The 23735-nt window shown below is 48.6% G+C and overlaps 1 protein-coding gene across 8 annotated transcripts in view; it reads left to right on the plus strand.

Annotated features, from left to right (window-relative positions):
- ASPRV1 (aspartic peptidase retroviral like 1) overlaps positions 1-23421 on the plus strand; it is a 107403-nt gene extending 83982 nt beyond the window's left edge. For 6 of the 8 annotated variants that reach the window (XM_027620709.2, XM_027620708.2, XM_027620711.2 and 3 more), the window contains 5 exons: positions 11051-11208; positions 12485-12593; positions 15073-15136; positions 15438-18319; positions 20561-23421. In XM_027620709.2, coding sequence (XP_027476510.1) covers positions 22048-22827 — 780 coding nt within the window. In that variant the 5' untranslated portion in view covers positions 11051-11208; positions 12485-12593; positions 15073-15136; positions 15438-18319; positions 20561-22047 and the 3' untranslated portion in view covers positions 22828-23421. Of the gene's footprint in view, positions 1-1280; positions 1348-11050; positions 11209-12484; positions 12594-15072; positions 15137-15437; positions 18320-20560 lie in introns of all 8 variants that reach the window. The other 2 variants (XM_027620712.2, XM_027620716.2) reach the window with 1 other exon arrangement.
- Positions 23422-23735: the final 314 nt, after the last annotated feature.

Genomic DNA, 23735 nt, shown 5'->3' on the forward strand with positions numbered 1-23735 from the left:
AATCTTCCCCAAATCCCCTCCTACTCTCCTGGCTCCCAGTGAGAGACACACATGGCAGGGGCCCCAGTCAGTGTGTTCCAGTCAGCATGAGACCAGCTGTGAAGTCCCCAGAGGGGGTTCTGATGGCCTTCATGTCCCTCACCATCTGGGTCCAGTGATCCCTAGGCCCTGAGTGAGGAGGGTCTGGGGACTGATGTCAGAATCACCTCCTGGGGTTTGTTTGGATGAAGTCTGGGAAACTCTCATCCCACTTCCAAATGAGGGCTTTCTATTGCTTGACACAGTGGGCTGGTGACATAAAGGCTCAAGTTAAAGAAACTTTTAGGTGTCCCCATATGGACTTGCTGATCTGGGAGGCCTAAACCTACTCCAGGGGCAGCCTGTGATGAACAGACTCTGTCCTGAGCACACTTTTTTTTTTTAAAGATTTTATTTATTTATTTGAGAGAGTGAGCAAGAGAGAAAACAAGCTGGGGGAGGGGCAGAGGGAGAGAGAGAAGCAGGCTCCCTGCTCAGCAGGGAGCCAGACGTGGGTCTTGATCCCAGGACCCTGGGATCATGACCTGAGCTGAAGGCAGTCACTTAATCGACTGAGCCATCCAGGCACCTTGTCTTGAGCACACTTGTATCTAACCAGAGGTGGTAGTGGTAAGGGTTCTCAGTGCTGCCTTCCTACCTGCTGGGCAGCTGGGCTGCTCAGGAGAACCATTCACCACTGTTAACTGATCTTCTCCCACTGCCACCTATGCTGGACCACATGGAGAATTACCCTTGTGGGAAGCAGCCCAGCCATTACTCTCACCTGCAGGGCAGAGTCTTCTGTGTCTTTTGATTGGGATTTATATTAGATACCCTGTTTGTTTTCTCCAGTGAAGGCATCTGTATGTGGGGACATCCATGTCCCACTTGATAGGCAGGCCTCCCTTGGTCCCGGTCTCCACAGGTCTAGTCTAGGATGACTGCTTCCTTCTCTGAGTGTCCCTCTGGACTCCTCGCACTTAATTTATTGCCTGCCACATTGTCTCCATTTTAATTCTGGCCATCCCACACTTCCCCTCCAAGTGTAATGAAAATTCCACCCACCATTGTAGCATGATGGTGAGGCAAGTGAGCAGAAACAAATATACTTACAGATTTATATTTCTTCATGTTTTCTGGGATTAATGTTACTATCCGGGTCATGCCCAGGCCTGGATTCTGTCTACCCAGCTTTGCTGCATATCCCCTACCACAGCCTTGTGACAAAGGTTTAATTGCTTAATTGTCTTCTTCCCTAGTAGACTCTTAGCTCTCAGAGGGCAGCAACTGTTGCAGTCATCCTTCCTATCATTGGACCTGGCACATGAGGTCAGTTCTCCGTATGTATTTTCAGTGGACCATTGTATGAATTTAAACTTTTTTTTAAGATTTTATTTATTTATTTGACAGACACAGTGAGAGAGAGAGAGAGAGAACACAAGCAGGGGGAGTGAGAGAGGGAGAAGCAGGCCTCCCGCTGAGCAGGGAGCCTGATGCGGGGCTCGATCCCAGGACCCTGGGATCATGACCCGAGCCAAAGGCAGACACTTAAGAACTGAGCCACCCAGGCGCCCCTGAATTTAAACTTCTTAAGGGTAGAGACTGAGTTTTTCTTACCAGTTCCACATCTCATTCTAGCCCAGAGCTATGCTGATAATAAGGCTAATAGGTTGGCTATTGGATGGGAGTGCTGGAGAGTCACCTGGAAAAGTTTCTCAGGTCAAACTAGATTTTCATCCTCAAGGAAACAAAGAAACCCGAAGTCTAGACTCCCAAATATCTGGAGTGCCTGTCAGGAAGAGGTCAGACCCCATCACATGGGAGCTGTGATCCTGGGCATTGGGAAGGTCAGGTGTGGTAGGGTGGGGAAAACTTGGGTGGTGAAACAGGAGAGGGAACCAGTGGTGCTCAAGTGTCAGGAACTGAGGAATTTGGTTAACTCAGCTCTCTGCCCCCAACGTCCACAAATTTAAAAGGAAGAGGAAGGGAAGGGAAGGGAGGGAATGGGAGGGGGAAGGAGAGAGAATGAGCCTGGGCTTGGAAGCTAAATCAAAGTGGATCTGAATCCCCTTTTCATCTCCTTTATTTTTTATTAAAAAAAATTTTTTTAAAGATTTTATTTATTTATTTGAGAGAGACAGAGAGTGCATGAGATGGGGGAGGGTCAGAGGGAGATGCAGACTCCTCACTGAGCAGGGAGCCTGACGTGGGACTCGATTCTGGGACTCCAGGATCATGACCTGAGCTAAAGGCAGTTGCTTAACCAACTGAGCCACCCAGATGCCTCATCTCCTTTAAATATGGAACTCCAAGACATGGTATTAATCTCTCTGAGTCCTAGTTTCTGCATCTGTGGAGTGAGCATTAGGTTAATACATATGATAGGTCCCACACTGTTCTTGGCACATGGTAGACACCCAGTAAGTAATGGGAATTATTAGTACCATGGCATCATGTTTCTTCTTTTTTTAAAAATTTTTTTTAAAGATTTTTTTTTTTTAGTTACTTGACTGAGCAAGCAAGAGAGAGAGAGAGCGTGCGCATGAGCAGGGGGAGGGGCAGGTGGGGGGGGAGCAGACCCCCCCACTGAGCAGGAAGCCTGACTTTGATCCCAGGACCCTGGGATCATGACCTGAGCCGAAGGCAGACGCTTAACCATCTGAGATCATGACCTGAGCCAGAACCAAGAGTTGGAGGTTCAACCAACTGAGCCACCCAAGCACCTTGAGCATGCAACTATTGATCTCGGGGTCATGAGTTCAAGCCTCATGTTGGGCATACAGCTTACCTAAAAAAAAAAAAAAAAAAAAAAAAAAAACTAGCAGATTAAAACAAAACAAAATAAAAAAGAAACAGCATATTTTTTTTAAAGATTTTATTTATTTGACAGACACAGTGAGAGAGGGAACACAAGCAGGGGGAATGGGAGAGGGAGAAGCAGGCTTCCCGCCAAGCAGGGAGCCTGATGCAGGGCTCTATCCCAGGACCCTGGGATCATGACCCGAGCTGAAGGCAGATGCTTAATGACTGAGCCACCCAGGTATCCCTCTAACGCCTAGCATATTAAAAAAAAACTTATCAGAGATGTAGGTGAACATTTACTTATAAAGATACTGATGGGATCAGCCTCACATCAGGCTCCACACTCAGCTGGGAGTCTGCTTGAGATTCTCTCCTTCTCCCTCTTGCCCTCCCTCTACTTGCACTCTCTCTCTCTCTCAAATAAATAAATGTTTAAAAAAAAAAGTTGCATGCTCTACTGATTGAGCCAGCCAGGAGCCCCATATATCTCTGATAAGTTTTGAGGTAAAATCTTAGAAATGAAATTTCTGGGTAAAAGAAAGTGAACATTTAAAAAATAAATTTTTCATTTTGAAATAATTTTAGATTTACAAAAAGTTGCAAAGATAGTACGGAGAGTTCCCATGTACCCTTCACACAGCTTCCTCTAACTTTAATATCTTACCTAACCAGAGTATATTCATCAAAACTAATAAATTAACATTGGTACATTACTATTAACTAAGCTCCAGACTATATTTGGCTTTTATTAATTTTCTTACTAATGTCCTTTATCCATTATCCTTTATCCAGGATTCAGTCCAAGATGCCATGTTGTATTTAAGCATGTGAATATTTTTAAGGCTTTTGATGTGTCTCTGTGTGTGTATGTGTGTATAGGAAAGTTGTGTCAATTTATATTCCCATCAATAGTATAGTATATTAATACCTAAAAGGTATTATAGCAACAGCAATAACATCAATTTAGTGGGCATTTATTTTTCCTTTTTTATGTATATGGATATGTTATTAGATAATATATGCAGGAGAGTTTTAAAACCACTTCATAAATGAGAATGTTTAAATGGTATGATGCCAGCTATAGAAATAAACATACAGTTTTGGAAACAATGTTTGTCACTCTTTTTAAATATTGTTCTTTCTAGATTTTTTCTTTTTTTAATTAAAAAATTAAAAAATGTTAATTCCAGTATAGTTAACATACAGTGTTATATTAGTCTCAGGTATACAATATGGTGATTCAGCAATCCCGTACATCACCCAGTGCTCATCACAACAAGTGCTGTCTTAATCCCCATCACCTATTTCACCCACCCCCCCCCCCCTCAGTTTGTTCTCTGGCTTTTGGTTTGTCTCTTTTTTCTTTGTTCATTTGTTTTGTTTCTTAAATTCTGTATATGAGTGACATCATATGATATTTGTCTTTCTCTGACTTATTTCACTTAGCATAATATTCTCTAGCTCCATTCATGTTGTTGCAAACTGCAAGATTTCATTCTTTATTACAGCTGAATAACATTATATTTTATACACACACACACACACACACCCACCTCTTAATCCATTCATCTATCCGTCGACACTTGGGCTGCTTCCATACTTTGGCTACTGTAAATGAAGCTGCTTATAAACATAGGGGTGCATGTATCCCTTTGAATTAGTGTTTTTGTATTTTTGAGGTAAGTACCCAGTAGGGTGCTTGCTGGATCATAGGCTAGTTCTATTTTTAACCTTTTGAGGAACCTCCATACTGTTTTCCACAGTTGTTGCACCAGTTTGCATTCCCACTAACAGTGCATGAGGGTTCCTTTTTTTCCACATCCTCACAACAGTGGTTATTTCTTGTGTTTTTTATTTTAGCCATTCTGACAGGTGTGAGGTAATAGCTCATTGTGGTTTTGATTTGCATTTCCCTGATGATGAGTGATGGTGAGCACCTTTTCATGTGTCTGTTGGCTGTCTGTATGTCTTCTTTGGAGAAATGTCTCTTCATGTCTTCTGACCATTTTTTAAGTTAGTGAGCATTTCTTCATGGCTAGTGGGTTTACAGGTTTTTTTCATCTGTTTGGTAACCACTTGTACTTTTTGTTTTTGATTTCCCAAACATTTATAGGGGCTTTTATCAACGTCTAAGACTTTAGCTTCCATTCAAGCTGACATACAGCCAGTGTCCGGTAAACATCTAGAAAGCTAGCCCTGCATCCTGCAGTCACCAAGGCAGTGTCACCCAGGAAGGGGAGGCCCGCCAGATGTTTCCTGCAGGCCTTGTTTCTCCTGTAGAGGCCTGCCCAGGACTGTGGAACCCGGGTGACAGTGAAGTGTGCTCTCTGAGAGAGCAAGCTCTCCTAGTGACCCAGAGGCCAGCTATGTACAAAGAATGGTACAGGGTAGGCAGTGACATGTCATAAAGAGCACTGTCCAGGAGTCCAGGGAATGGGGGTTTCGTTCTGGTTCTCTTACTACTTGTGTGAACTTGAGCAAATCTGGTCCATTTTCTGGGGTCTCTTTTTATTTTTCATCTGGTTAATGGTCAGGATCTCAGAGACTGAATGGACTGTTGCAAAGCAGTTTGTAAAGCATTGTACGGATGGGTGATACGGTCATGGGAAATGCTGTCATGAAGAGGACTGAGTAGTGCCTTCTGTGGGTATTATGACTCTCAGTCCACCACGCCAGGAGGGCAAGAAATGCTCCTGAGATCAACTCAGTTCCAGCCCTGAACTCCCGCGATGATATCTGGGTTTACATCTACTCACTGGGCAGATACTTGGCACCGTCCTCACCACCCAAGGGCAGGGACCCACATGCAGGCTCATTACCTAGAGTAGCGGGTCCAAGACTAGTTGGAATGGTGTAGCTCACACTGACACAAGCAAGCCTCCCCCCAGGGGTTCTGTCCCACCAACCCCTCCACTCTCCCCACAGAGTTGCTCCTACTTCTCTCTTTTTACCCCATAGGCCAAAAATTGGCTATGGAAAAAGAGAAAACCTCAAGACCTTGTGACCTTCCAAAGATGCATTCTATCCAACTTCCCTGATGAACTTGTTAGGAAATGGTATCTTAAGCCAGGTGTGGGGTTATATTCACTCAAAAATCATGTTGGGCAGAGCTCCTGGGTGGCTCAGTTGGTTAAGTCTCTGACTCTTGCTTTTAGCTCAGGTCATGATCTCAGGGTTGTGAAATCAAGCCCTGAGATCATGACCTGAGCTACGACCCTGTGTCCACACTCAGTGCGGAGACTGCTTCTCTCTCTCTCTCTCTCTCAGCCTCTCCCCCTGCTCATGCTCTCTCTCAAATAAATAAGTAAATCTCTTAAAAAATCATGTTGGACCATTTCTTCTCATTTGTACTTAATAAGCCCTCCCTAGGTGGCACTGGGCCAAGCACTGTGAATATACTAGAAATCCAAGACAGAAGATCTAAAGCCCATCTTTCATTTTATAGATGGAAACAGGACAGCCTAGAGATAGATGCTAAGGAGCTCATTTAAGGTAACACAGCTACTTGGGGGCAGTTGTAGGTTTGGAACTTGAGGTTCCTGCCTTTCAGCCCTGTGCTCTTTCGACAGGTTCTTAACACAATGTACAGTACGGTTGGTTGCAGGAGCAGGAACAATGGCTCTGGAACAATTATAGAACTCTTAGAGGGGAGCAGAGTTCCCCTTGCTGGTGATTTCCCACCCACAGTGGGCTTGCTGCCAGTGTCTTTATATTTTTACTTATAGATGCTTGTCCGGGAGTTGTAATTTTCTTTTGAGACACTGGGAAATCCCATAATTAAAAAAATGATTTGGTGAAATTGAATTCCTACATTTTTGCCCAGTTTGTGCTTCTTCAGAGTGAGTGTGTGTGTGTGTGTGTGTGTGTGTGTGTGTGTGTGTTATGGGGGGCATTCTAGCACTTCCTGTCCTCAGACAATTTCACATAGGTTGATCTGGGTTAGGGCTCTCCATATGTGCTTTGACAGGGCACAGTGACAAAGAGGAAAGTAGGAATGAAGTGTGGAGAAGAGTTAACTCAGGGCCATATGGAAAGGAGATGTGATCTTACTGACTGGGACACTCTGAATGTGGAGGGAGAGGGAGTCTGCATGGCTATTCACTGGTGGGGTGAGGTGGGGTCTCAGGGTGAGAAGAAAGAGGCTGATAAGGGTTTTTTTTTTTTTAACCCAGAAGTGTCCAGGTTTTGAAGGCTCCTGACTCATTGTCAGTATCAGTCATTCATTCACTCAGATAATTCTGGAGAACATTCAACAAATAATGATCTAAAATCACGTCTGGGCAAAGGCCCTGTGTCAGGTTCCAGGGAGGATGTGTTCTATGTCCAGGGATATGTCTTGGTTGGTCTCTGTGGTATAGGAGAGAATAGTCTCCTCCAGGTCCCATGGCCTGTGTGAGGGCTCCCAACTCAATGTCATTGGCTCTGGAGCTCACTCCTAGCTCCCGGGTCAGGATGGGGATGAAGACTGCACCATCCACACTGCTGCCTCACCAAGATCAGATTGGAGGGAGCAAGGTACTGTGGGGCTGGGCCTGGCTTCTAAGGAAAAGTATTACCGCAGTGCCTCTGAGAAGCCAGTGGGCCAAGAAGCAGGGGTTGGAGGATCATGGTTTTCCATCCCTCTCTGATTCACAGTGGACTTTTTGTTAGAGAAGATGAAAACCAGGCCCACTATCTGGAAAAGAACTCAGATTTGGATCTCATGAGAGATCAGAATAAAGTCTCAAGACAGAAGGGTGGGGAACTTGGTGCAGGCAGGGATATAGGCCTGAGGTGGCCAGTCCTGGGTCAGAGCCTCCCTGGGCCACACAGTGAGGAGAGACAGCACTGGGTGGGGCAGAACCACGCTTGGGTCACATTTCTAACTCCTGTGTTTTTGGAGCTATGAGTTGGACAGATTTTATCTTGCCTGTTTTGACCCTCCATGAGGCAACAGCTGGGGGCCAGGGGAGAGACAGAGAGCAGCAAGCATGCTGGTTCTTCTTTTGGCCCATTTAGCAATTTCCTGTAATTTTTGAGCAAGAACAGGTATAACCCTTTGTACCCTGAGGTGTGCAGTCTCCAACATATATGCCTGTGGCCCTGAGGCCATCTAGAAATTGACCCTGGCTCAGTCCAATCAAGAACAAATTCATTGACCACGGGGAAAGGTCAAGCGTATATTATATATGCGGCCTTGGCCAGGCTCTTGCATTCTTCTGGCTGTTCATTAAGCAAATAGTTTTGGGGCACTTATTTTGTGCAATGTGCAGTGAAGGTCAAGGTCCACATTTTACCCATGAAGACATGGGACCACAGGGAGAAAGCCACGACCTGGCCTCAGTTTCTAAGTGAGTGAAGCTGGTGGCAGTTTCTTGGCAAATTCAAATGTATCTGCTGCAAACAGATCCTTTTCCTCAAGTAATTCTGGGTGCTTTCCAAACTTACCAGTTCCCTCAAGAATGGGGGAAGAGGCCAGGAAGCTCTCCAGGAAGAGGAACAGAATGGTCGAAAGCCTTCTGTTAAAGGGAGGAAGGTCCCTTTAAAAAGCTGAGGGAAGACAGTGTGACAAGGAAGGGAAGGTGAGTTTGCAGGTTGGGCTCTTGGTGGGTAAGTGGGGTCTCTCTGAGCCTCACGATCGCACTTCACCATCCCTTCTCTTCACCTAGGACACCCCCTTCCTTCCTCAGATCTCAGTTCAGACATCCTAGCTTCCAAGGAAAACTGCTACCATAGCTACTCTGAGAAGCCAGTGCGCCAGTTCCATTACGCAGCATCTTGATTCTTACCCTATATCTCTCCATTATATTTCTCAAATCAATCTTTCTGAAAGACCTGTAATTCTTTTTTTTTAAGTAGGCAGGGCTTGAACTCACCACCCTGAGATCAAGACCCGAGCTGAGATGGAGTTGGACACTTAATCGAATGAGCCACCCAGGGGCCCCAAGGCCTATAATTCTAGACTGGGAAGACTTCCATTGCTCCCCATTGCCTTCATCACTATCAGAATCACACTTTTTCAAGCTTTCTCCATGTGCCAGTTAAAACCCCTCTAGATCTGGTCTTGCCTTCCTTCATGGTCTTCTCTTGACCCCCAAGGGCTAGCTAAAGTGAATCACATGTAGTGGCCTGCATTCTCATGCCTCAGGGCCTTTGTACCATCTTCCTGGAGCACTCTTCCCACATTCCTCACCTAGCCAACTCCTACTCATCCTTCAAAGCTCAGATCAAGGGCTACAGCCCCCAGGAGACTTTGTAAGGGCATCCCCCTTCTGCTCTTCCCCAGCACCCTCCACAGAGTTCTGTCAGGGGGCTGATTGCCCCAGTTCTGTTTCCCCTATTAGAGCTTTCTAAGAGCCTAGCTCATTTCTGCATCCTCGGTACCTAGCATAGAATCTGACACATAGCAATAAATAAAAATCAGTACTGAAGAAATGCATGAGTGAACAAACGAATAAATTCTGCTTGCAGTTGGGGTGCTCACTAGGGAGATAATATTTGAGGTGAGTCCAAAAGAATGGCTAAGAATTTGTGAAGCAGGAATTTTAATTTTAGGGACAGGGAATGGCATGGGCCAGGCATGGAGGTTTGGGAGAATGGGATGTGTTAAGGGAACTACCACTAGTTCTGTAGTTGAAGCAGAAGTTGAGTGTGCAGGATATGCCAGAGATGGATCTGGAGAGACAGGACAAGGAACACGGACTAGTCTGGACTTTGCCCGGTACAGAACAGGGCAGGACAGAGTGCTTTTGACGCCATGAGGAAAGTGGGCAGGAATGGGCAGTGCCAGACTGTAGGAGACTGGGAAGAAGGCAATGGGGGTGTGAGCCTGAGCAGCCAGGGGATAAAGAGCAGGGACAGACTTGAGTGGGCTTTAGATGACCGTGACCTGCAGCCAGAGGAGGTGTGGGGCTTGTGGGATGGTGACACTGTGGTTTCTGGCTTGGGTTCCTGTGTAGCTGGTGAAGCCATTCCCCAAGATGTGAGCCTGGAGAGGAGCAGATTTGAGAGCAAGAAAATGAGTTCAATTTTGCTTATAGGACCTGAAAAATGTACATTGGGAGGGGCCATCAGGTTTGGAGAGCTTTTTGAGGTCCCTGTTCAAGGCAGACCTGGGGCGATGGGGTCAGATCCAGGTGTGCTCAGATGATACTAGCTCCCAAGAGCTGATGTAAATATTCAGGATGCGAGACAATAGTTAAACCTGCCTATTAACTAAAAAAATTACATTAGGGGGTGGAGAAAAATTAAATGACATAAAATTACAATTAAGTAAATTATATTAAAAACAAAGGTACTCAAATTATCACTTCTAAGAATTTCAGAATATTTTATTCTTGATGGCTTTAAGATTATTTACATTTGTTATGTCTCTGGAAATGCTATATGATGTTGTTTTACTGTGCTTTTCTTCCTAATTCCACATTCAGTGGCATCACATTGGTAGCTTGAAATCAGCCATAGTGGGAATATTTGCACCATGGAAATTGACAAACACCACACATTGGGGCCTGATTTATTGCTTTGTTGACTGCCTTGACTTAGGAAAATTATGGAGAAAATGTTAATAATGCACTTTGACTTCCATATATCTTGTGCCTATAGCCATTATGTTGTGAATGGTACAGAGAAATTGAGCAGATGTTCTTCCAGTATTCAAAAAGTATTACAGGATTCGGTAAAGAAGTTGCTTACACCATTGACAAAGGAGTGAATTTGCAATATGTATCTTTGTTGTTTCACTTTTTCTTATTAGTCGGCATAAGCAAAAATATCAACCAATATTCACGTTAGAACTACACTCATTTGTCAAGTATAATTATAGGTTAGTTATGGATTTAGCGGGTTGGTAAAAATCAGTGAAAGCTTTCTGTAAGACTCAATTTGCTATATGCAATTTACAGTATAGACTACTGTATATTTTATTTATTTATTTATTTATTTATTTATTTATTTATTTATTTAAAGGTTTTATTTATTTATTTGACAGAGAGAGACACAGCGAGAGAAGGAACACAAGCAGGGGAGAGGGAGAGGGAGAAGCAGGCTTCCCGCTGAGCAGGGAGCCTGATGTGGGGCTGGATCCCAGGACCCTGGGATCATGACCTGAGCTGAAGGCAGACACTTAACGACTGAACCATCCAGGCACCCAAGACTACTGTATATTTTATTGCTACTTGTAAATTGCTAAACATCCTTTACATCAGTGAAGTTTAAAATGAACTCATAGGTGATTACATTTTTTCTCCAGAGTGCCTGTTGTTATGTATTTACCAGCATACCACTGGGCAGATTGCCTTAGGCTGAGGAGTGACCAGAGACCAGATTGGACTCTTTGGAAAGATTTCCAGAAGAGGGAGGGAATCATCGATGGAAAGAAGCTTCCATCAGTGGAGGGACTAGGGGCGGGTAAGTGAGGCTCAGGTGGAGGGATTGGGCTGGAGGGAGAGTTCTGAGAAAGGATGTAGAAGTGAAGAGAGCCTGGGGTGGGAAGCAGCTGGGCCCCACTATTTCCTCTGCCAGGGAGGGTGCAAGCTGTGTCCTGAGAGTGAGAGGCAGACGGGTGAGGAGGTGAGGTGGGGTGAAGGTTTGGCCCAAGTGGGCAGCGAGGGACACAGAGGAGGGGCCTGGGAGGATGAGGCTGACTCAGGAAGCCAGCAGAGACCACAGCGACAGAACTGTAACCGTGAGGGCGACAAGATGGGGTGTGAACCAGATTCCGGCCACAGGCCAAGCGCTGCCATGAGGATTGCTGTATTATCTCCCAGGACAATCCTAGAGGAAACCAAGGCTGGGAGAGGTTAAGTCCTTATCCAGAGCCCACAGCCAGTTAGTGGCTGAGTCAGGATGCAAACTCAGGCACCAGGCTCTGTTGACAAGGCAGGAGGCTGCACTGTGGCACTTCTCTCCTTGGCAGAGCCCCTCAGACTATGCAAATAGGAATCTCTTCAGGGCAGAGATAGGCAGGGTGGGTGTGGCCGCATGTCAAGGGCTTACGGGCATCAAAGTTCTGGGAAAGCCTCCCCAGCCTGTTACCCAAGGCTGGTGTCTGCCTCCCAGCACATGCTTGCTGCGCCACTCCACAGTGTCTACTGGAAGTTAATAATAATGAATTGGGGCTTGCATTTTTTAAGAATATCTTTGTTACTTTATTTTCTAATAATTCATTTTATTGTATTTTTAAAAAATAAAGTACATGACAGATTGGGAACTTACAAAATTGGTCCTTCCCCTTAGAATATTTGAGAAGCACTATTATAACCCACCCTTATTTTATTTTATTTTATTTATTTTTAAGTAATCTCTATGCCCGATGTGGGGCTTAAACTCACAACCCCGAGATTAAGAGTCTCATGCTCCACCAACTGAGCCAGCCAGGCGCCCCTCTAACCCCCGCTTCTAATCCCATTGCTCCCTTGCTAGAAACCTTTAGTGATCCCCACTGGCTGTAGCAGAGGTTTCAAATGGTGTGTGGGGGGGCAGTTTGTGGGACTTAATTGAATGTGTCATTACCAGCATTAAAAAAAAGAAAAGGCAAGTGAATTAGAAGATATCAGATGATATTACAGGTAGTAAAATATTTTTACAAAAAAATTTTTGTTTCAGTTACTTATATATTTCATGTATTATAATGCAGATGTGTACTAGCATATGATGAAAAATGTTTGTCTTTCTATGCTTACAGTAAATAAAAATGTTTGAATGCCACTGTTCAGCAGCTACAGACGGAATCACCAGGCCTGATATTCCAAGTCTGGAGGAGAGAGTGACCACTGAGGAAGAGCAGGGTAAAGGTGAGCAGGGTTTGGAGGACACCCAACTTATGGATGAACAGAGGGAACAATATGAGCAAAGTCAGAAAGACTTTCATGCCTAGATTGTGTCTCCAACTTTAAGAGGGCCTGGGTCATGCCACTGGGAGCTTGCAGGCAGCATAAGGGTTATAGTCTCTGTGATGGGAGCTTAGGGGGGAGCCCCTAAGTCTGCCAGGGAAATCAAGGGAGACTTCCCAGAGGTGGCAGTGCCTTAGATGGGAAGAGTTGGGGTTCTCCAGAACAGGCCTGTGGGGAAGGCTTGCCTGGTCAGGTGAATGGCTTATGAAAAGGCACAAGCAAGCCCATCATGTCTGGGGAACCATGAGCCACTTGGTGTAGGCGGAGCATGAGTTAGGGAGGAGGCCTTCACGTGCTATGTTGTGAGTTGAGATTTTATTTTGGGATGAGCAGCCATGGAGGAATTTTGAGCAGAAGGATGACATGAGTGGCCTTACATCTCAGGACGCGGGTGGCCGTGAGGAGAGTGGATTAATGGGGAGGAGATCTGCAGCACCATCACTGCAGTGGTGGGGCCTGAAGGAAGGCAGTGTGGGTGCAGGGGCAGGAGGACTCGGGAGGAGGAGCTGGCCGACTGTGATCACCCGTCCATGAGGGGATTGGGCTCTGAGAAGAGGGAGGAGGTGAGGGTGCCCCCGCTGTGGTTGACTCAGGAAACTGGCTGGCTGGTGGTACCTTCTACCCAGAAAAAGAACACAGGGGGCTGCAAGGGCCTGGGGAGAAGATATAACGAGTTCACTGTTCAAAGGGGCACCTGGCTGGCTCAGGTGATAGAGCATGCAACTCTTGATCTTGGGGTCATGAGTTTGAGCCCCACGTTGCATGTAGAGATTACTAAAAAAAAAATAAAAGACTTAGAACCAAATGGAAGCGGCAGCTGTAGGTGGATGTGGCGGTGGGCAATGGGAGCAAAGCAGAGAGGTTAGGCCCAGGGTACAGTCTGGGGAGAGTGCAGAGTGAGAGAGAGGGCGCTATCGAGGGGCGAAAGGAGCCCACAGGAGACTGAGGAGAGTGGTCTTGGAGGCACAAGATACAGAAACTTGGGTCCCGGGACCCAATGGGACAGAAAAGACTTAGAAGGAAAAGCAGTGATACAGGTGCTTCAGAAAAGCAAATTCCTTGAAGGAGTCATGGGATGTGGCCATTGGGAGGCCACTGATGTGCTGGGCAGGGATGCAGTGGGGGGTCGGGGGCAGGAGCCAGGGGCTTTGGGGGTGAGTGGGGTGACACAGTGAGGCAGGCAGGAAGCAGAGCTGCACCTTTGTGCAAATCAGAAAGGTGGGCTCCTTCCTCCAGGCCCTCATTCCGGCACGCTGGCCTGGCCAGAGGATGCGGGCTGGACTTCAGCCCTTCTAGGGGGAATCATTGACCAAGGGGGTTGCTGGACAATGTGAGGGATATATTTTTTAAGACGTGAGAAACTGGTACATGTTGACTTGGCTGAGAGAGGGGAACCCATGACAAAAAAAAAAAAAAGGTATAGGACAGGGACACCTGCAACAAGCAGTTGGGTGGGCAGGTGCGGGGGAGGGGTTGGTGCACGCAGCCAGGCAGGAAGGTGCATGCTTCTGGTGCATCAGGGGCAAGGCTGGTGTTGCTACCATGGGGATGGGGCCGGGACTGAGGAGGAGCAGGGTTGTGTGCTGAGCCCAGAGCCTGGGGCCCAGTGTGCAGGTCAGTCTTGCTGGCAAGAGTTAGCTGAGAATCTCTTCAGGGGGGCCTGGGAGAGGATGCTGAGCAGGGACACTGAAACACAGCTGAGACTGCCTGTCCCGGGGCACCAGTGGTTGCACTGCCCAGGACTGGGTGACATCTAGACTGCCCAGGCTTTGGGCCTAGAACTGGGCAGACCAGCCTGGAGAGGGTCTTGGCACAGAGCTTTAGTTTACTTATTTTACTTTTTACTATGGAAAATTTTCAAACACACCCAAAAGTTGTGGGAAACTGAAATGAACCCTCTTGTACCTATCATCAACCTTCAGTGATTATTATGATTGTCAATGTTATTGTATGACTTCCCCCTGTAAGTACCTTTTTAAAAACTTTACAAAAATCATTTAATAGATTTTATTTTGGGGGCACCTGGGGGGCTCAGTTGTTAAGTGTCTGCCTTTGGCTCAGGTCATGATCCTAGGGTCCTGGGATCGAGCCCCGCATCGGGTTCCCTGCTCAGTGGGGAGTCGGCTTCTCCCTCTCCCACTCCCCCTGCTTGTGTTCCCTCTCTCGCTTTGTCTCTCTCTGTCAAATAAATGAATAAAATCTTTTAAAAAAATAGATTTTATTTTTTAGCGAAGTTTTAGGTTCACAGCAAAATTGAGCAAAAGGTATAGAGAGATTTCCCACATATCCCTGTTTGAAAACTTTATTTGGAAATAATTTTAAGCTTACAGAAATTGTAAGAACAAGTTTCTTTATTTTTAAATAATGTTTTTCTTACTAGAGAATATATTCTCAGAATGTATATGGAAGAAAATTAAGATCATTCATGAGCCTACCACCCCAAAGTAAGTACTATCACTGTTTTGGTGTATTTCCTTCCAGTCTTTTTTCTGTGCTTTTATGTACATATTTTTAACTGGATTTTTTTTATCCAGAAAACTACTCCATCCCCCAAAACCTTCCTGTCTGGTGTGTCCATATGAACTGGCTCAGTCCCAGGGCCCTCACCCCCAAAGCCCTCCACAGAGACTGTAGAGAGCAACCACAACTGATTCAAGTCTGTGGTTTGTGGGTACCCTCATTCTTTGGTTTCAGTGCCAATGCAGGTTTCCCCTTAACATTATTTTCATTTTTGTTTTTCTTGAGTAATATAGGTTGATTTCCATGGGATGAGTTGCCCAATGCTCCTTGGACCACTGTCTTGCCCACCTTCCACACTCATCTCTGGATTCGGGACATCTGTGTCTGAGCCTGTCTCCCCAGCTCACCTGAGCACTGTGTGAGGGTAGGGCCCCGCTGATTCATCTCAATGTGAGGCACAGTTGGCCTCAAGAAATATGTATGGAATTGACTCAACCCACTTATTTGGCATTACCCATTCCCATCTGTGCTGCAGACTTGCCTTACACTAATTTATAGCCAGCAGCATTGTGTCTGGCACACAGTAGGTGCTCAATAAATGTTTGTTACTGCTACTCCCAATAACTTGGGGATTTCTGTACATGTTAGGGCTCTGCTGTTTTTCCTCCTTCCCTTTCCCACCTCCCCCCACTTCTTCCAGATGGTAAAGAAATGACACCACTTTGACATGCCAGAGGGAAGGTGCCCCAGCTTTGTCTCTGTCTTCTGTAAGTTAGGAGCAAAGCTAAGTTGGCAGTGGATTCACAAGAAGCAGCTCCCTGCTCTGAGGGTATTTTATATGTTTGCATTGCTCACAATACCAGTTATCATTAGCAGCAATTAAAACTATTTCAGGATCAGTTCAAAGCTGCCTTTGAGGTATTTTAAGTTGGACCAAAGTCTCCATGTGTCTAGCTCTAAGCCAAGTTTCCTGGTGTCATTAGAAGCCCACTTGTATTTGGAGAATACCCAATCTGTATATTTTGATTGCCTGAATGTTTCATAAATTTCAGGGGTGTTTGCCACAAGTGGGTCAGTGTCCCCAGAGCTGTTGAGACTGTCTTACAAGTCCCACTCCCACCCTCAATTAAGTGAAGGGGACCATGGAGATGGGAGAGGAGGAGGGGGTCTGCCGGGCCCCTCTGGCCAGGCGGAACCCCTGGGCTCAGAGGGAGGGTAGCAGAAATCAGAGCAGGAAGAGATGAGGGCTTGGTCTAGGGTGGGGGCATCAGGGCTTGGGAAGAAGGTGGGAACCCACTTGGAGGGCAGGCTGTGGGGAGGGGAGAAGGGAGGCCTTCAGAACACCTTAAGTGATATTCATATTTGCTTGAAAGATAAACATAGGGAAAGAACCACTTTTGGCCTATTGAACTTGTAGGGAGTTAGTCAGTAATGTGTTCTGACTCTTGGTTGGCCATGGCCCTGACCCCAGGCCTGGAGGACTGGCAGTAGCACTGAGGCCTGAGATCACTGTTCCCGAAACACTTCCAGGACCCTTTGGGACCCTCCAGGGCCACGATTGGCACCAGGCATCTTGCTGCCTGCTGACAGAGTAGGTTCAGCTGGTGGGCTGTGCTGGGCGGTTTTCTGGTAGAAGGGTTCTGAACTGATGGTAAAGGAGGGTGAGGGCAATCCAAATGGGCAAAGAGAGGTTCTGGAACAGTGGAGAACTAGGGAAGGGCCTCACGGGCAGAAGTGCCTGTTCGGTCAGGGCAGTGGCAGGGACCAAGAAGGAGGACCAGTTAAGGAAAAGCTATCTCTGCTAAGTGTCTTTAGCCATGACTGTTGTGAGGACTGGGTACTTCCTGCTTGGGAACGGCAGTGCTGGTAGTCTGAGGCTTTGTGGCTTGAGAATAGGGAACCTGCTGGTGCCTTGGGTTTCCCCACACGTGTTGCTTTGGTCAGAGCCCACCAGCCGCACCTTGGTCTCTGATCTGAATCCGTAATTAGATTTTTGTGCAGAATTCACCTCTTTGCCCTTCTTTTCAGCTTGAAGACCCAATGCCAGGCCCCACTGAAGCAGAACGTCAGAACCAGCTGTGGCTCCTGCTCCTAGGAGCTGTACCATCAACCCTACACACCCATGCACCCGCACCAGCCCCGGGACGGGGCCTCAGCACAGGCAGTGGGGGATTGCGCAGGAGGGGGGCCGGCAGTGAGGGCCTTGCTCATGGTGGTGAGTGCCCAGAGAGGGGAGGAGGGGAGGCCCCTGTGTCCTTGGCCCCGCACAGTCGAGGGGAGATGGCAGGATGACCCACTTTCAGAGCGGCATGGCTGTGACTGGGATTGCTTCACATGGTCAGTCTGCATATACATGTCCATCTTAAACTCTTCAAAACGGGCTGTTAAACATCTGTATCCTGTTTTCATTAGCTTGTAAGCCATGGTGATGGGGACCTGCCTAGTTCTCTGAGCCAACAAGTGTGCCCAGAGGCTAATAAACAGCAGGTGCCTCCAATAAATCTGATTTTAATACTCAGTGTAAATGTGTGTGCAAATACATCTGAGAAATGAAAGGTGGGAGCTGAATTCTATATGCAAGTTACACAATTTCATAGCCATTTTGAACTGAGAACTGTAGTGTGACTGTGCATGGGTGGTATAGGGTTTACATGTACAGGAGGTGTGTGCAGCGTGCAGGGAGGACAGCCTATATGAGTGTGGTGCGAAGGGGTATGTGCGTGTGTGGATGGGGATGGGGATGTGGAAGAGAAGTCCCCATCAAACCAGGTGGAGACAACACCAGCTATGTACTTTATAGGGCCTGGGTCAGAATGAAAGCATGGGATCCCTCGTTCAAATTTATTGGGAATTTCAGGATAGTGCAGCGCCAAAGCCAGGTTGGCCTTTCTGAGTGCAGAGCCCCACGTGATGTCATACGCTAAACACCCACGGAGCCTGCCCAGGCTGGAGAATGTGGACCTCTGGTCTCCCCTCAGCCTTCCCGTGCTGCCCTGGTAAATCCTTGAATCCCTTTGCTCTCTCCCCATCCAGGTCTCAGGGTGACCCTGATTTGGAGGATGGGGGTGCTAGCCAGAGGCAGCCTGGAGAGGAGCTGCAACTGGTGGCCCGTGCATCTCCTAATCCTCCTTACATTTCAGTTGGAACCTCATCACGGGCACCATAAGGTGTGTGTCTCTCAGCTCTTTGCTCAAAACAGTCTCCTGAGGACATCCAGGCCCCCTTGCCCCCACTGCCCACCGAGGGCTTCAGTTCTTGGGGGCCTGATGGGCTCTCTACTGATCTTGTGCATAGCACAACTGCCCGGGGGGGAAAACGGCAGAGGGGGCCAGGGAGCTGGGGGCAACAATGGGCCAGCAGAGCTCACAGCCCCAGATTCTCAGTGAGGGGTTGTGGAGGGTGGGGATTCCCTAGGTCCTTCCTGTTTATTGTCCTGGTTTGCCTCCTTTCCGGTTGAGTATGGTGTGCCTGCTTCAGAGCACACTCAGGAGATGCTGATGGATAATAAAGAGGGTGTTCCTGCCCCAATACCTATACTTGTCAATAATTAACCATGATTTCCTAGGTTCTGGGAGGAGTTTGTGGTACCTGGCCTGCCCCAGCTGGTTTAGCTCATCATTGTAGATTAGCATAGCAATTCCAAGGTCCCTCAGTGGTTCTGGGGTGTTCCAGTTATGGCTTCTCCCAAGGGTTAAGGGAACGTGAGAAGTTATTTCACCATGTTCCTGATCCTAGCCAGAGACCGGTCCCTAAACTCAAGGCCTTCCTGCTCTCCTAGTAACTGTGAGGGCCCCGTGTGCTTCTGTCAGGGGGTCCAGATGGGCCCGTACGAGCAGAACACCTGCCAGTCCTCTGAGGAGGGCCCCCTGCCTCAAGCCAAAGGACCCAGGAGTGTAAAGGTTGTTTGGGCAAATGTCAAGGGCAAGGTGGGCAAGAAAGGGGATTTAGGCCCATGTGAGTGGGCAGGAGTGGAGATTTCAATAAATTTGTTAATCACTGGCCACAGGGCTTGGCCTGCCCTAGAGAGAGGGCATGACCGAGGCCCCCATGCAGGGGTGGGATGACCAGCTGGCTTTCCAGGAAAAAAAAAAGTCCTGGTTAAGAATTTGCTAATGTCTGTGGTGTCAGTACTGCCACCAGGTCCAATTTCAAGCTACCAGCTGGTTTAAGAACTGACTTACAGAACTCTTGAACATTTAACAACCAGCTCTCACTGCCCATTGGCTCACCGTCCCCACGAGAGGCCATCAACCACACAAGCCCCCAGGACCCACCCGCATGTCTCCCTGAGCCCGACTCCCACTTCCCTGCCTGTATTTGCAAAATGCCGTTATCCTTGCGTCGGACTGTGCGTGAGCCTGGGCCTGAGGCCAGCCATCGCCCTTCACACCCCTTGTGCTGCAGGCCTGGAGGAAGGCCGGCTGGTCGGCCTCACGGGTTTCCGTGGTGCCGCGGAGGTGGTGGATGTGAAATGGCTTTGCCAATGGGAACAACAAACCCAAGCAAGTGCCACAGCCCAAGTCTCAGGGACAGCCTATCTCTAGTCCAGAGCAATGGGAGGTATGACTCAATATCTGCCCGATGGTTTGACAAGCTCCAGTTTGGAGCATCTAGCAGTCTGCCAGGTGACAAGCCATCCTGCCTCTCACCTGCCTCCGTCCCATCTCCTCGCAACCTCCTCACACACTCCCACTTCCAGGGGACCAGGTGCGCCCGGTGCGGAATACCAGGTAGCCAGGAAGCCACTACTAGGTCAGTTCCCTGGACCACAGAACGACACAGCGCCCATCCCAGGAGTTGGGAGGCTGTCCACAAAGTTCACTGGCAGATGGGGCTTCCTGGTCTTGTGGGTGGCCAGACCATTTCTCTGCGTGCAGGTTTTTCACGGTGCAATCTTCTTGGAGACCCACCTGCACTTGACACCTTCCCAGTGACTCCATTTCCCCCTCCTCTGGGCTTCTGGAATGACACGAGGGCCCCACCTTAGCCAGGCAGCTGTGATGAGAGGTGTTGACCCAGCTGCCTCTCTGCTAGCTCACTGTGTCAGGTGGAAGGGGCTGAGACAGCAGCAGGGACTAAGGATCTTTCAGTATAGCCAGGGACCCTGGGCACGTCCAGAGGCAGGACTGGGGCCAGGGTCCTCTCAGAGTCAGCCAGGCACTGGGGGATGAGTGGTACAGGGAACCAATGAGAAACAGGCTCCGGGCCAGGAAAAACAGCCCAGAGCCGCGGGTGTGCCACCGTTCCTGCTCCTCTCTTGTCTTAAACCCTCTTGCTTGGTGACAGCACTCAGCCAGGTCTGGAGCCCAGCAGGGAACACCTGCTGACCCGAGAGTAAGTTTCTGTGGGGGCTGGAGACAGTCACATGTGTCTGGTTTGTGTGAACCTCACACTGTGGTTCATTGCAGGAGACGGAGTTATAAATGAACCAGCACACCACACTGCAACATGTGCTCAGCCGGGAGAATGTGGACTGCAGAGGAGAAGGCTCCATAGAGGGGATGACATTTGAAGGAGGTCATGAAAGTGGGTCCCCCCAACAGCCCCAGTCTCTCTACACAGGCCCAAGTCAGGCTCCAACTCTGGGTCTCACAGATCTGCCTTCTGGGAATCCATGGGGTGGCCCAAGGCAGCCTGCACTCCCCAGCAGGAGGTCACACAGCCAACTTCATCCAAAGCCTTCCAGTACCTCACCACTGGCTTTGCCAACATGGCGGACATTTCCCCTTCTCAGAACATAAGGGAGTGAGATTCCCTGGCTGCTCTTTCCATGAATGAGCACAGAACGAGGGGGGTGGGGAGGGAGGGCTGCAGAGCTTGAGGAAGGGGCTCTTGGAAGGTTCCTGGAGGGTGAGAGGGAACAGGAGGGGAGGAGACGACATCGGTGGCTCAGAGGTTGGGGCCCACCCAGTGCTGGAGCCCATCTGGATCCTGACGTACACTCCCAGAAGTTCAGAGTTGGCACCAACCCACTTCAAGGCCTTAATGAGGGTGCTCTGGCCTAGGCCTGCCCCCTCCCCCCTCCCCTCCAAGTGCTGACTTTGAATTAGATGTGATCAACGAGGGAAAAATGACTGTAGCAATCAAGTTCATGGTAAATGCTTGTGTGTGTGTGTGTGTGTGTGTGTGTCCCCTCACTTAAACAATTTCTGTGCATTCTTGATTCTGGGACTATCCTCTGTCTTTCCCTCTAGAGAATCTTATGGGATTCCATACTTGGTTTAGAATGTATGAGAAACACCTACCCCAGGCCTTGCACATAGTAAGAGCGTAGTGAATGTATGCTCCTTTTCCTTAGCACTCAAAGTGGCCACTGGGGGTTGAGGGCAAAGGGGCTTCCCCAGGCTAGAAGCTGATGGGCCTTTGGTCCTTGCCTTCCCCTTCCTTCTCTAGCTGATGACAGACACCTGGATGTCATAACATACTCTGTGTCCTCATCTGTTATTCTCGGACACAGGCTAAACCCTCTGGGGAGGGTACTGAGTGGGTCCCCTCTGACTGGGGCTGGACTTTCTTGCACCGTGGGCTGGCCTGTACCAGTCCCAGGGATAGATGCAGAAGGGTGAGGCACTGATCCTGCTCGTTGGGCAGGATGCTGGTAGGAGGGCGGGCTGAGCAAGGGCGGGGCTTCCAGAACAAAGGAGAATGGGGAGCCCTGGGGGCCTAGGCTAGGCATCAAAAAGGCTCTGCAGAGTGAGCAGGCCATAGCAGCTGCCTGTCTCTGTGCCCAGCAGTCAGTCAGACAACCTGCGCCGGGCCCCTTCCACCTGCCCCAGACGGGCAGCAAACAACACTCAGAGAGGCCTTGTTCTCCAGCGTGATTGCGCCCACACTGCTCTGTGGTTTGCTCTACTTGGCGTGGGTTGCTGCTGCAGTTCCAGAGGAGGGCAGAGGGATGGCGGGGAGTGGAGCCAGGAGCCAGGAGGGCCGTCGGGAGCATGCATTGATCCCGGAGCCCTTTGATGGGATGAATGTAGCCCCATACCTCTGGCTGCACCGCTTTGAAGTCATCAACGATCTCAACCACTGGGACCATGCCACCAAACTAAGGTTTCTGAAAGAGTCCCTCAGGGGAGATGCCCTGGAGCTCTACAGTAGACTCAGCCCCAAGGACCAGGAAGACTATGGGACTGTGAGAGAGACCCTCCTGCAGGCCTTCGGGGGGCCCGAGGCCGCCCCCAGCCACCTGCCCAAGGAGATCGTCTTTGCCAACAGCATGGGTAAGGGCTACTACCTCAAGGGGAAAATTGGCAAAGTGCCCGTGAGGTTCCTGGTGGACTCCGGGGCCCAGGTCTCTGTGGTCCATCCCAGCTTGTGGGAGGAGGTCACGGATGGTGACTTGGACACCCTGCGGCCCTTTGAGAATGTGGTAAAAGTGGCCAATGGGGCTGAAATGAAGATCCTGGGCATCTGGGATACAGTGGTGTCCCTGGGTAAGCTGAAGCTAAAGGCAGAGTTCCTAGTGGCCAATGCCAGTGCTGAAGAAGCCATCATTGGTACTGACGTGCTCCAGGACCACAATGCCGTCCTGGACTTCGAGCATCGCACGTGCACCCTGAAGGGGAAGAAGTTCCGCCTCCTGCCTGTTGGAGGGTCCCTGGAAGATGAGTTCGACCTGGAGCTCATAGAGGAGGAGCCCTCCTTGGGAGTGGGGGAACAGGAGCTGTCCTACTGAGAAGCCCCCTTTTCTTTACCCCCCAAACATGGTGGGAAGACCCACCACAGTGGAGGGGAAGGGCAAATATCCTCAGGGATCACTGGGTTTTGCCACCTCTCTGGAACCAACTCTGGCCTCCTCCTCTCCCTCCTTCTCCATCTGCAGGGGCCTTCCTCTGTCCCTGGTCAGGGAGGCTGCCATCTGAAAAGGCACAGGTGAGGGAGAATAGGCTGGCTATCTCAGAGGAAGGGAGAGTCCTCATGGGTGGTCAAGCTGCTATTGGTGGCAAAGATTTAAGGCTGGAAGGTTCTGAGAAGGCTAGAAATGGCTGTCTTTCAGAGAGGACTGAGGTACCTCTTCAGATCCCCTGAGATCTGGCTCAGTCACCTCCATGCAGTCCTTCTCAGTTGGGCTGGGTCCTGCCTGCAGGGTCCTCACAAGCAAGACCCACTCTTGCAGGTGAGGGTCAGAGCTGCTCTGGAGTCTTCCCTGTTGGGTCTTCCCACCTCCCTGTATGATGTAGTTTCCTTCTGTCATTTGCTTTGAAACTCATTGAGCCTTATGCCAATAATTCATTCTTCAAAAACCAATAAAAACTGACTCATGGAAAAACCACGTAATGTGTTGATTGGGGATGAATGGAATGGATGTGAGCGGCTGGGTAAAACAGGGAGAAAATGTCAAAGAGATGGAAGATCCAAGTGCTCTGTGAGTGATTAGCCTGGAGCTATAAGAGAATATATACACAGTGCCTGTATCTATGTCTTGGATTTTCTCAGATAGCCTCAATTTAAAATATTTTTACTTATTTCTTCCATAATTCCTCTAATCCTTTCAAACTACAATATTTTTGCACCCAGGTTGCCTCTTCTACCCAAGAGTGACCCTAACGTTATTTGTGAGATACTGATTGGGGATTGGAAAAT

The sequence above is a fragment of the Zalophus californianus genome, chromosome 8, assembly GCF_009762305.2.
Source record: "Zalophus californianus isolate mZalCal1 chromosome 8, mZalCal1.pri.v2, whole genome shotgun sequence".
NCBI lineage: Eukaryota > Metazoa > Chordata > Mammalia > Carnivora > Otariidae > Zalophus > Zalophus californianus.